General features: G+C 34.1%; 2 protein-coding genes across 2 annotated transcripts; both read left to right on the plus strand.

The window, feature by feature from the left end:
- Positions 1 to 501: 501 nt before the first annotated feature.
- LOC110727152 (peptidyl-prolyl cis-trans isomerase CYP22-like) lies at positions 502 to 5,327 on the plus strand. Its single transcript, XM_021906710.1, has 7 exons — positions 502 to 846; positions 1,233 to 1,256; positions 1,421 to 1,508; positions 2,621 to 2,713; positions 3,769 to 3,801; positions 4,288 to 4,344; positions 4,855 to 5,327. Exons 1-7 carry the CDS (start codon positions 659 to 661, stop codon positions 4,963 to 4,965), a joined length of 594 nt encoding a protein of 197 aa, XP_021762402.1. The 5' UTR covers positions 502 to 658; the 3' UTR covers positions 4,966 to 5,327.
- A 912-nt stretch (positions 5,328 to 6,239) lies between these two features.
- On the plus strand, positions 6,240 to 11,042 carry LOC110727153 (NADH dehydrogenase [ubiquinone] 1 alpha subcomplex subunit 6-like). Its single transcript, XM_021906711.1, has 2 exons — positions 6,240 to 6,580; positions 10,502 to 11,042. Exons 1-2 carry the CDS (start codon positions 6,371 to 6,373, stop codon positions 10,685 to 10,687), a joined length of 396 nt encoding a protein of 131 aa, XP_021762403.1. The 5' UTR covers positions 6,240 to 6,370; the 3' UTR covers positions 10,688 to 11,042.
- The last annotated feature ends 1,268 nt before the right edge of the window (positions 11,043 to 12,310 follow it).

The following is a 12,310-nucleotide window of genomic DNA, read 5'->3' on the forward strand; positions in this document are numbered from 1 at the left end:
TATTTATGGCAAGGAGAAGAATTCGATATTTGAGAGTAAGGGGGAAGGTAAAGGATTCCCAACCATCAAAGTGTCTCTAGTAGAGATTGAATTTTCAGGTGTAATCTTTCTCACTAGACCAACCTTAGCTTGGTAACCTATCTAGAGAAATAATAGTCGTTTTGTTATTTGAGAATCGTAATATTATACGAAAGATTATTTTAGTTTGAAAAAATAAATTGCTTGTACATTCTTGAAATTAACAATAAACATATTAACTATTATAAGTATAAGGCAAAAGCTAATGAACTAACGTTCGGGGGCGTTGGATAAGATAATTATAAAGTAGAATATTAACTTAAAATAAACATTAATTACAACGAAACGCGTGATTTCGACATGCATTCCCAAATTAATACCATATTAAAAAATATTTTAAAGGGTTATCTAACGCTCCGGTAATACGGAATATTAACAGCATAGCATCTGCATTTACAAACGTGAAATCCTAGACATTACAGAGTACGATTTAAAAAAGAACTGAGGAGGTCAGCATCAAATAAAAAAAGCAGAAGAAAAGAGATTCAGTTTGAAAAATTTCCCCACGCAACCAAGGTAAAAGAACATCATTTCCTGGGTTTATCTGGGGTTTTCCATTGAAGCTCTAAGAAACACGAAAATGGCGGCGACACTTTCAGCAGCACCAAACAACAACGCCGCAGCAGCGGTGGTTGAATGGCATCAACGACCTCCCAATCCCAAAAACCCCATCGTCTTCTTCGACATTACCATTGGTTCTATTCCTGCTGGTCGAATCAAAATGGAGCTTTTCGCTGACATCTGCCCTAAAACCGCCGAGAATTTTAGGTTACCCATTTATCTTTTGCAATTTTATGATTTTAGTTCAAAGTTGTGTTCATTTTTTGCTTTTTTTGTTATTTTTTGATGTGATTGTTCTGAGTTGAATTTATTGATTGTGGTATTTTGTGCTTTTCAATTGCTTATTTCTTATCAATTTGAAGATTTCATTGCATTAGGATTTTTGCATAAACTCATTCCTTTGAAGTTTTAAGAGTAAAGTTGAACTACTTGGCTATGAACAAATACCTAACAGTGTAATACTAAACATATAATATGATTTAAGAAAGTATGCACTGCCTAAATTGTTTGGGCATAGTTTTGTTGATAGTTATTTAGTTTTTTGGTGTCAATGGTGTGACTTCTCTGATCATGGTTCATTCCTTGATTTGCAGGCAGTTTTGTACCGGCGAATACAGGTATGTTCTGATGGATTAGATTAATGCTTGCTATTGTTTGGCCTTTTATTAAGGGGTTGTGGGTTCTGAAGGGGTGCAGCCTTTGAAAATTATATTTAATTGCTCCATTTCATACGCTTTCTGCTTTGATTAAATCTGCCTGCATGGTCCGTTTGAGTTGGCAGGAAAAATGGATTGCCTGTTGGTTATAAGGGATGTCAGTTCCACAGAGTGATTAAGGATTTTATGATTCAAGCTGGTGATTTTCCTAAGGTATGTCAGCTTCTTGGTTCATCAAAGCATTGTTTTCGATTCCGTATCCTAACATCTCTTCCCTTCCAAAAGACACTCACTGTCACGCATACAGATGAGTGGGGAGATCAAAGAAAATAGAAATGTGGCTCACGACTTCTATTGTTTGTAATAAATTAAAAGAATAATAACCCTGTAATAGTGTATATTCTGAGTATGAAGGAACATTAATAATGCTAGATAATGAATGTGTGATACTAAAAGACAAATATCTTAGGAGATCAAGTGTTTTTATTCAAGAAAAATGTTGTTTTCTGCCTTTCTGGCTGAGTAAGAACTGTTATTTCTTATATTTGGTCTTTTTGTAACTTTCTTATGCTGAAAAGATTTTTTTTTCATTAACGAAGTAAGTTGTATAATGGTCAACTATAATCTATCTGCTGAGTCCTCCTTAATCTCTTCCATTGATTACCTAACATACAGTTGCACAAACCAAATCTAAAGGTTGTCCCTTCTGATTACGCCTTGTCATATGAGGAGATAGCTAATGAATATTGTCCGCTCTTTATGCTATGCATTCACATGAAATGAGAATGATTTGCTGTCATTTTCTTTTATAGTGAACTGGCATACCGGGTCAGGAAGAGGGCTTCTTGCTATGATAGACAAAATTTGTTTTTGCCCACAATTTCTTTCTATGAAAGACAAAGTGGTTTACACCTTGGATTTGTGTAGTTTATTTTGTTTTAAACTTCCTACGTGATGAGGAATAATTTGGCTTGCAAGTCACATTTTGTTTTTTAAGCCTATTTACAGTCCACTACATTTAGCATATTTTCAATGTAATGTTTTTGGCCGCTAGATTCTAGATTTTTTTAGATACCAGTTATTGGATAACTTTGACTTGCATACAATCTCTGTGCAATGATATTGAAACTAGCATGGCATATGTTTGTTATTTGCTAAAGTTTTACTTTAAATGAGAGACCATATCTATTGTAGAATGGTGTGCTTGCTCTTAACTACATATCTCCTTTAAATCTTGTGTAGTTTCATTGAAATTTGTTGTATCGTAGTGTATATCATCTTTTTTTTCCTTCTGGTAAGGTTTTGACGTTACTGATTTCTCCTAGGGTGATGGCAGTGGATGTGTCTCTATATATGGGACTAAGTTTGAGGATGAAAATTTCATTGCAAAACACACTGGCCCTGGTTTGTTGTCAATGGTATTAATCTTCTTCCCTTCTTTTAAGCTTTTGAATTCTTTTTATTCTCAATTACATTTGTTAACAGAATATCAAATGCATCTTTAGATGGGCTCTAATTATCTGTCGTACAATGATATGCATGTTATAATTGAAATTTCCTTGCTCTTTGCCAGTCAAACCTGTTTTTCATGTATACTAGTAATTGTCTTAGTTTCACTTGATTATCTACCTGAAATAATTTTTTTGTTGATAAGCTCATGTTGTGTTTATTCTTTTTTTTTTTCAAATTATGGTTCTCCACAATTCCACTTCACATGGGTGTTACTGTTTTTTTTTTTTTTTTTTTTTTTTTTTTTTTTTTTTTTTTTTTTTTTTTTTTTTTACCTTAGAAAGGTATGACTGGGATGAATGGATGATGTGGCTAGAAATAACAATTTCAAATTCATTGCAAGAAACTACATACAGAAATTAGTAGGAGATATTTTGAGACTTGTAGCAGTGATTTATTTTAACTTCTTGCTGATCTATCAATTTTGGAATCAGGTGAGGGGAGATGGGAGACAAACTGATTATAATTTTTTTTTTCTTTTCTTTTTTGGAGTTGAAGGGGGTGGGAATTGTGCTGTTGAATTGGTGATGTTGCTCTCTAGGGATTTAAACACCCTGGTCTTATACTCTAGGGTTGACCTTTCTTATGTAAATGGAACCTACTCTTTTGTATGTTGTATGGAATGGCACTATACGAATAGTGAGCCTTTTCAATTGGGTATGCATTAATATGAGGTGAAGCTTTTCACTTTCTTGTGATGACAAGTTTAGATGGGGAAGAATATGATAGTCTTCTAAAGTGCACCTAGTCTGTATATAACTCCATTGTCATGTTGCTGAATGTTTTTTTTTTTTTTTTTTTTTTTTTTTTTTGGGATTAGTCAGGATTGGCATCCTTTATCATTGTTTTTTAGGCAGAGAACATCCTTGTTGACAATCTGGGCCTTACCTGTTTTCTACATTCTAAATCATTGATATACTCAGATTTGTATTTCAATTGATTGTTTGTTTTACCTTGGCTACAGGCTAATAGTGGACCAAATACTAATGGATGCCAGGTAATATTTTTGTACCCTTTCTGTTCTGCTGCACTCTTTGTTATATATATACTGAATGCCTCTCGTGGAGTTATATACTTGTATGCGAAATATGAGCGAGGAAAATAAAGGCTCCTTTATTTGTAAAATTATTTTGTCCATGGGCCATAGCTATCTTTGATGAGTCATTTCTATGTTTTTCTTAATAATGGACAAATTCTTTTGTCAGCCATCACTAGATATTGGCTACTGTAATTATGTTGTTGGATAACTGAAAGATGGCCTGGTTCTCTTGACTGTATTCCACATTAGATTACTTCTATAAACCCTTGAATACCCGTTGTTTACAGGACATAATATCAAGAAATTAGAAACATTGAATCATTCAATTGTTTGATTAAAGGGGTAACTAGGATCAGTTGGATATGACTTTTAGATATGCTATCTATGCATTTGAAGGGGACTGAGCAGCTGAACTGATGAACTTTTTTATTTTTGTTATTGCAGTTCTTCGTGACCTGCGCAAAATGTGATTGGCTTGACAATAAGCATGTGGTTTTTGGGGTACATTTCCGCTCCTTAAATGCTTAAACCCTCAATCTTTCTTTGTATGCATGTAAATTGGTGTTCATGGACTCATGGCAGTATGGCACTTTCATCAACATGGTTAAAAGTTATAACTGATGCCTCAATTTTGAATTATCAATTTTCCAGTCAGCCTGCATGCTGCTTTAAGCTGAATTAAGTTTTCCAGAAGCAAGAGAGGATGAAACCTTTTGTGCTCCATTTTCTTACATGTTTGTTAAGCTTTTGTTACTTGGTTGAACTTCAGATGTCATTCATTGTGGGCTTAATTCAACTGGTGACCATTAAATTGTGTCCATTGGTGTGATAGTTTTTCACGGTGATGCTTTTAAAGCTTAGAGCTCAAGTAGCGGTTTTCACTTGCTCTCTAAGATGTGGGGATTTCAAGTGATTTTAGAAACATACTTTTTATTGAAATTTCAACTCTATTGTTTCCTTTAGATGCTTTTCTGAATTGTTTTGTTGACCTACTGTTTGACTTCCTTGCAGAGAGTGCTAGGAGATGGTCTTTTGGTTGTCAGGAAAATTGAGAATGTTGCCACTGGACCAAACAACCGTCCTAAACTTCCATGTGCTATCGCTGAATGTGGAGAAATGTAGAGCATTGGAGTTATATGCTGGCTATTGTAATCTGCTGACCTGGATACTTATTTTATATAAGAGGAAAAACCACCCAAGTTGACGATATTTAGGATCCATGAACATGGGAATATCAACATCACCCTTGCAAGCTTTGATTTTCTGTCAGGATTAGGGTCACTTTGGCATTGAGTATAAACTTTTTGCTAATCTTTGATGTAAAACGTTACTTCCCAGGACATTAGATATAATTACTGGCCTGCATAAGAAATAATGCTAGAAGTTATGTTATGTAGTTCTCACTATCTTGCAGAAAGAGAAAAGCAATATGAGCTTGTATGTCTTCCAATATGAGTTATGTGAACTTTTTGTAGTTCGCTTCATGATGCTACGTCTCACATTGTGCTTGTTTCAGCCATGGCCTCCTAATTTCAGCTGTGTCAATATTACAGGATTGCTGCACTGGACTCTGTGTGTAACAACTGTGAACCAATGACCTCTGGTCTCAGGAATATTTTGGAAGGGACATTTTTATTGACATGAGTGAGTCCAGCATTTTATGACAAAGATGGTGCCCCAGTGTTGGTAGTTTTTAGCGTCTCATATGCTCATGCTCAAGCTCAAGCTCAAGCTCAAAAAGTGTTATCTTATGAGGTTGCAGACTACGCCCTCGTAGTACTATCTCTATAATTATCGTAGTATAGTCTTCAGGAATCATACATCTTCAATCTCCAATTCTCCATTGATATTTTTCATCCCCATATTGCATTGAAAGAACTCCCAAATTTGAGTGGCTCATATTAGATTCAAACTCTTAGCTTTGTGTGCTTTGATCATTCATTTCTTTTTGTTTTGTCTCAACAATTTGAATCGACATAAAATTACCAAATGAACAATTTCAACAATTAAAAAAATGTCAATTTTGTTTACAATATAAAAGACTTTTAAGTTTTAAGTGATCAAAGTAGTATGTTTTGTGATATCAATTCGAGTTGTGTTTACTACATAAACATCAATTATACACATCACACAATGATATGTCTAATCGAGCATAAATTATTGGACGCTGGAGGTTATATGACAAACAACCTTTATCCATTTTATGCATTTCAATTTACAACAAATTTCTTTTTAATTAAATTATTCTGAAAGATGAAAAATGTGATTATTCTAAATTCATGGACAAAATTTGAAATTCTCCCAAACTTATAATTTGAAAATAAAAAAATCCATTCTGAATGAAACGGTGTCATCCCTATGAAATAAATAATCAAACGACGTCGTATACTTCAGAAGAGAAGACTATAGGAATTAGGAAAAAAGAGACTCAGAATCTGGAACTCTCAGTCAATCTTACCCCTCTCACCATTCTTCTTCTTCTCTCTCTTTCTCTCTCCTCCGACATTGTTGTTTTCGAGCTCCAAAAATGGCGGCGATTTGGAGAGCAAAGGTACCCCCAAACTCAGCGAATCTCGAAGAAGCTCGTAAAAGAGTGTTCGACTTCTTCAAATTGGCCTGCCGAGCACTTCCTACTGTCATGGATATCTACAATCTCGACGATGTCGCCACCATCTCTCAGCTTCGCTCCACCATTGCTTCTCAGATCCGAAAGAATTCTCATGTCAGAGATCCTAAGGTTATTTTTCATTTATTTTGATTTTCAAATTCGTTTTTTTTTTGTGTAATTAGGGTTTATTTTGATGTTGTTGTATCGTTTTGGTACATTGATTGTGCTGTTGTGTTTGATTGTTTGAAGAATTTCGTTGTTTTAGGGGTTTAGGGTTAGTAAAAGAATCGATATTGGTTGTTAGCAAATGATTTTAATCTAAGAGATTGAGTATGATCAAATGTGATTAGTTTGTGGGATTGGAATACTCTTAAGATGGTGGCGCATTGAATGATTGCGTGAAGCATACGTCTTTTTAAATACTCGAGTGTATATAGGGATTGAAATTAACCAAGTAGAGGCTCGTGTTTTGTCAGCTTTTGGATATAGTGTTTTGCTGCAAAATGTTGCCAGTCTCATCTTTTGGAAATGCTTATAAGTTATGATTTCTAGTGTTGAAGATTGTTTGTTAGCTATTTGGGATAATTGTATCACCAAGTAGCTTATGGAAATGGAAAAACGTCGATGGTAATTGTGGCTTGTTAGGCTTTAATGAAAATTTTAAAAATTTCTTCCATTCAAACACTTTTAAGGCAATGAGAATTGAGGTCAATTTAAGCTTTTTCTACCGTAGTCTGGGATTTCAATGGTGCAAATCTGAAAAATTTAATTTAGAGAGCTACATCAATATATACTCCTCAAAAGTCAAAAGTAGTGTTTAGAGGTGCATATAGTGTTTTCACCTTAATGCTTAGAATTTCCTTTTCCTTTGCTTTTAGCCTTTTGAAATAGCAATTTCTCAGGTGATTCAGGCCTACAATTCTTAAGCATAAGGTGACAAGACACTTGTATTGTATTTTTTTTTTGTGAACCTAGTGCTTTAGTAGCCCTCTCTCTCTCTCTCACACACACACACTCTCTCTCTCTCTCTCTCTCTCTCTCTCTCACACACACACACACACACTCTTTTCTTAATGCAACTATAGAGATTTACTATGATATGTGGATTGTTGATATTAGCAACTACTATACAAAATACATATAATAGATTTCTTTCTAAGAACTTTGGCATCATTGAAGCAAAACTTTCAAGAACTTAATTCCTATAATGGACCAATGCCCTTATCTCGTGATTAGATGCTTGGTTTCTTCATGGCCACCTTTGTTACTAATTGAGGAGGAATGTTAATAACCTAAGAGAGAGAGGGGGGGGGGGTAGGTGTTATCCCTAGAAGCGTCACGACTTGATGGTTGTGTGATTTGAGTGACTCTGACACTACTTGAGTGGACTCATCCCAATTTAGAATAGGTATTTTTAAGGACTTTGAGATGGGTTAGGTTGAGTTATAATTTAAGGGTCGTTTCCTGGAATTAGGGTCTATTAAAAGGAGCAGTTAACAATATAAATTCAGGAGATTTCATTGAGGTGATACACAATGTAAGTGGGGGCCTAAACACATTGGCTTGTATGGGAAGATTTACATAGTTTAAGGTTAGTAAGGTGAAGTTGCTCTCTCTGAGGCTGAAGGAGGATGGATTTTGAACCTTTGCTATGATGCGGTTAAATATCTGGTAATATATAAGGAGCTGAGGGTCTGTGGCTGTTCTTGTGGTCACTGTACAAGTGGATAACTGCAATATGGGTTTCCCGAGGAAAGAGGAGGAAGGTTTATGTGTGATATCTGAGTTGGGACAAGGAGTTTAAAGAAACGTGCATTAGCCATTAGGAATTTAAAACGCATGAAGATTTATGTTAAAGCATATGACAGCGTTTTCTCTCCATTTGGTAAACAAATTGGCAAATCTATTGTTTTAGTGAATTGAGGCTTTGAAAGGGATGAAGTATTACATTGGTGGTGATTGCTTTGATTTGAGTTCAATGGCGAGATTGGCAACCTTGTTATAAGCTATGTCACATTGCAGAAAATCTAGTGGCACTGGTTTCTTAGGCCAAAAGAGAAAAAGGGGCCTTTCCTCCTTATCATCCATAGTCCGTTTATTTTAATATGCAATCAATACCTAGAGTTAGTCATCTTCAAATTAATTTTTTTCTTGAGTAAGAAAGTTTGCTTTGCCTGGTTTTTGTAGTCTTGGATACTTAGCTCCATGGCGTTATCATATTTGACCTGATATTAGTATTTATATCTATTAGACTGTTACTACTCTTACCAGTTTATACTCTCCTAAGTTGAAAACCATGCATGATTGGAACAATAACAAAAAAAAAAATCCTAAAAGAAATACCATTATGTACTTGTTCAGGATGGAATCCTCTTGAACCTGTCTACAGTCCAACTTTCCTCTACAGGCTTTCACCTAGACTGCTAGACCTTGAAGATTTTGTCACAGCCATAGCTTCCAATTGATTTGTTGTGATTTTTTTTATTTTATTTTTTATTTTTTTTTATCATCTTTCTCAACCTTTGTTAATGACATGCCCAGTACTTACCTTGTATCATTTTCCCAAAGTATCAGTCATTTCCGTTTCTGTCTTGACATCCACCCCGCTCTTAAATTATAGAAGTTAGGCCACTGATGTAAAGCTTTTAAATAGAATCAAATGGTATTGAACATAGGCTCAAGTGCTCAACCGCTCAAGTATGTGTATGTGGTCACGCATATTTTCAAGTAGAGATAGAGTGATGAGATTGATGGCTTTTTATGTATAAGGGGGAGAGTAAGAGTTTATGTGTTATCAGTCTGATACTCTGATCACACCATTGGATTAGATTGATGGCTTTTTATGTATGAGGGGGAGAGAAAGAGTTTATGTGTTATGAGAAAGATTGATGGTTTATTTATGATTGGGCAACAGATATGCCAAACAGATGAGGGTAATGCTTTGTTGCTGATTTGTCGTAAAAGTGAAGCAATTGAATGTGAGTGAAGAAAACCATGAATACCTTGGATGTCAACAATGGAAGCATCGTTGTCTTGTTTGACCAATTAGTATTATTAGTTTTTCCAGTCAACTAGTAGCATGACTTGTCGCTAAAGATTTATGATAAAACCAGTTGTTGATATGTAGTATGGAAAAATGGTTTGGAAGTCTATGTTTTACTCTGGAGAATTTGGTTGTATGAACGTAGTAGACTTTTGTTAGAGCTGATCTAAATTTCCATTTTTTTCTGTGGTTAGCTATTAGTAGTGAAAAAAAAATGTCTAGTGTTGGGGCCAAATAGTAAGCATAATATACTTCGTGTGAAATAGGTCAGCAACATGAATCCAAAGAATAAGTTGTTCCAATATACTTCCCTGCCTTATTAAAAGTTTAACCAAAATGAATAGTGTTATGCCAACTATATTCCTGAAAATGTCTATTTACCCATATACACCCCAATTTATGCATGCGAATCACATGTGTGGTAGTTTTTTATTTTTATTTATCCTATTTTTTCTACATATGTGGTGTAGCTTTTTGGTTTATTCAAGTTTGAGATAACTTTTACGAATAGTATTTAAACAATTATTTACTTATTTGCCCTCATTAGTGTTAGTCGACTCTTTGATTGAACTCTTAAAAATAGTGTGCGGACATTTATACTCCTACAAATTTTTGTTAACATATTTTTCCATTAATGTTGTTAACAACTAAAGTTGTGACATATAAACAAACTGAAAAAAATTCCCGGTTATGGCTAGCTATGCGCGCGCATCGTGTGCTTTAGCTACCCTAGTTGTATGAAAAATGTCAATCAATCAAATTTGAAGAGAATAAGTTGCTCCATTCAGAGTTTTCATTGTAGCTGATTGACCCATCGAAAAAGCCACTTGCCAGCTTAATTTTTTTTATTTGACCAAATTAACAAGCTAAAAGCCAAAGACCAACCAAAAATCTGGCTAAAAGTCATACGAGTATTTCAAATAAACCCCAAGCTGTATTATAACTGATGAATCTCTTTCATGTTGTAAACCTGCTTTGTCTCCCTTACAAGTTTCATATATCTGCAGGTAATCGACATGTTAATCTTTAAAGGGATGGAGGAACTTGAAAACATTGTTGAACATTCAAAGCAGCGTCATCACATGATTGGTCAATATGTCGTGGGACACCACGGACTTGTTCAGGAATTGGGTACCAAAGAGCAAGGTTTCTCCCCATTCCTTAAGAATTTCTACAAAAGTAACTACTTCTGAACCATTTTCGTCGTTGCTCATTGAAAAATGCATCCAGTTATGGACATTCCAAATAAGAACATTGTTGTAGTAAAATTTGTTACTGCTGGGAATATGAATTCTCTTTTTGGCTCTCCTTGTATTATGCATTAGATGCCTGATCTCAGTTGCTTTTCTTCAAATGATCATGGCATCAATATTACCAGAAAGAAAATGTATTTTTTGCCAGTATTTTCTTTTTACCCCTTGTTCTTTGAAACCTTGGATTCTGGATAAAAACCAAGCACCTACGGAGAACCAAATATCACAGTAGTGTAAGACAGAAGTTAGTGCGTGGTGGAAATAATTATACCTCATGATTGACAGAGCATTTTCATATTACCTCCATTTCTTTTTAGTTGATATATTTTGATTTTATACACAATATACTTTGATCATATATTGCAATTTATACAAGTATGTAAAAGAAAATATTATTATGTGGGTACTGGTTAGATTTACCAAAATATATAATTTTAAAATATCGGTTGTTAAATATAGTTATAGTTCAGTTTATGCATCGGCAATAACACTCGTATTAAAATAAATATGTCAACTTAAATGAAGTAGAAGACATAATCATAGGACACCGATTTTATGCCTTTTCCTGGTGGGTTTCAACTTTTTTTCTAAAATCTTTTCCCATAAAGATAAAGCTAGACAAAATGAATTACCAGAAATCTTCATAAGAAGAATGTATGCCCTTTGTAACTTTGTTCTTTATCCTTGTTTTTTATTCTATATTTTTTTTAAGAAAAATAATAATAAAAGTTTTTTCTTAAAAAAAAAATCATATACTTGATATGATCCTTTCACCAGTTTAAGAATATGCCTTTAAAACTTATGCGCACAAATGAAAATGGACAAGTAGGAATTGATATAGTAAATTGACAAATAAGGACATTAAATTATTGATATTTCAAGTGATTACATAGACTAATAATATGAAATGGAGTTCGCAAAAAAAAAAAATATATATATATATATATATATATATATATATATATATGAAATGGAGTCTTCGCAAAAAAAATGTGTGTGTGTGCGCGCGCGTGTGCGTGTGCGAAATGGAGTGTGTATTTAGAACATATGAAAGAAATACACTTCCAAATTGGAACATAAGGAAAATTCACTTCATAACAATGTAATAAGTTGTTTAGTTAACCATAGAAAGTTATCGTTTAACTTTTTTTGGAAAGTTTCATTTACCTACGTGACCTAGGTAAAACACTTCCTCCATTTTATAAGAACTTGAAGTGGAAGTTCCTAGAAATCACAGTTTTCTATGATTTTGTCCACCAAACAACTTATCATGCTTTTGATAGTTCCACTTTATAAAAAAATTCACTTCCTATACATTTATATGTCAAACAAACTGAGGCTATGATTTGAAGAGGTCAGTTAAGGTGAAGAGGGACATGGATGTTGCAGTGATTGCTGATAAAATGAGGCAACAAGGTGAGGACAGGAAGAGAGAATGAAGTTGGTCATAAATTGCCACAATTTACTCAATGAATTGACAAACCAATCTAAGCAAAATCCTTTTGACAATTATCCCATATATGGGTCATCTAAAATGTAATTTTAGAAATAAGCAGACAAATA

The sequence above is a fragment of the Chenopodium quinoa genome, unplaced genomic scaffold (assembly GCF_001683475.1).
Source record: "Chenopodium quinoa cultivar QQ74 unplaced genomic scaffold, ASM168347v1, whole genome shotgun sequence".
In the NCBI taxonomy this organism is placed as follows: Eukaryota; Viridiplantae; Streptophyta; class Magnoliopsida; order Caryophyllales; family Amaranthaceae; genus Chenopodium; species Chenopodium quinoa.

Bases quoted from the DNA above. Each gene is read 5' to 3' on its own strand.
- LOC110727152 (XM_021906710.1), top strand. From the start codon at position 659: ATGGCGGCGACACTTTCAGCAGCACCAAACAACAACGCCGCAGCAGCG. The intron at 1,509-2,620 runs GTATGTCAGCTT...GATTTCTCCTAG, and splicing joins AAGCTGGTGATTTTCCTAAG to GGTGATGGCAGTGGATGTGT. The intron at 3,802-4,287 runs GTAATATTTTTG...TTGTTATTGCAG, and splicing joins CAAATACTAATGGATGCCAG to TTCTTCGTGACCTGCGCAAA.
- LOC110727153 (XM_021906711.1), top strand. From the start codon at position 6,371: ATGGCGGCGATTTGGAGAGCAAAGGTACCCCCAAACTCAGCGAATCTC. The intron at 6,581-10,501 runs GTTATTTTTCAT...ATATATCTGCAG, and splicing joins CTCATGTCAGAGATCCTAAG to GTAATCGACATGTTAATCTT.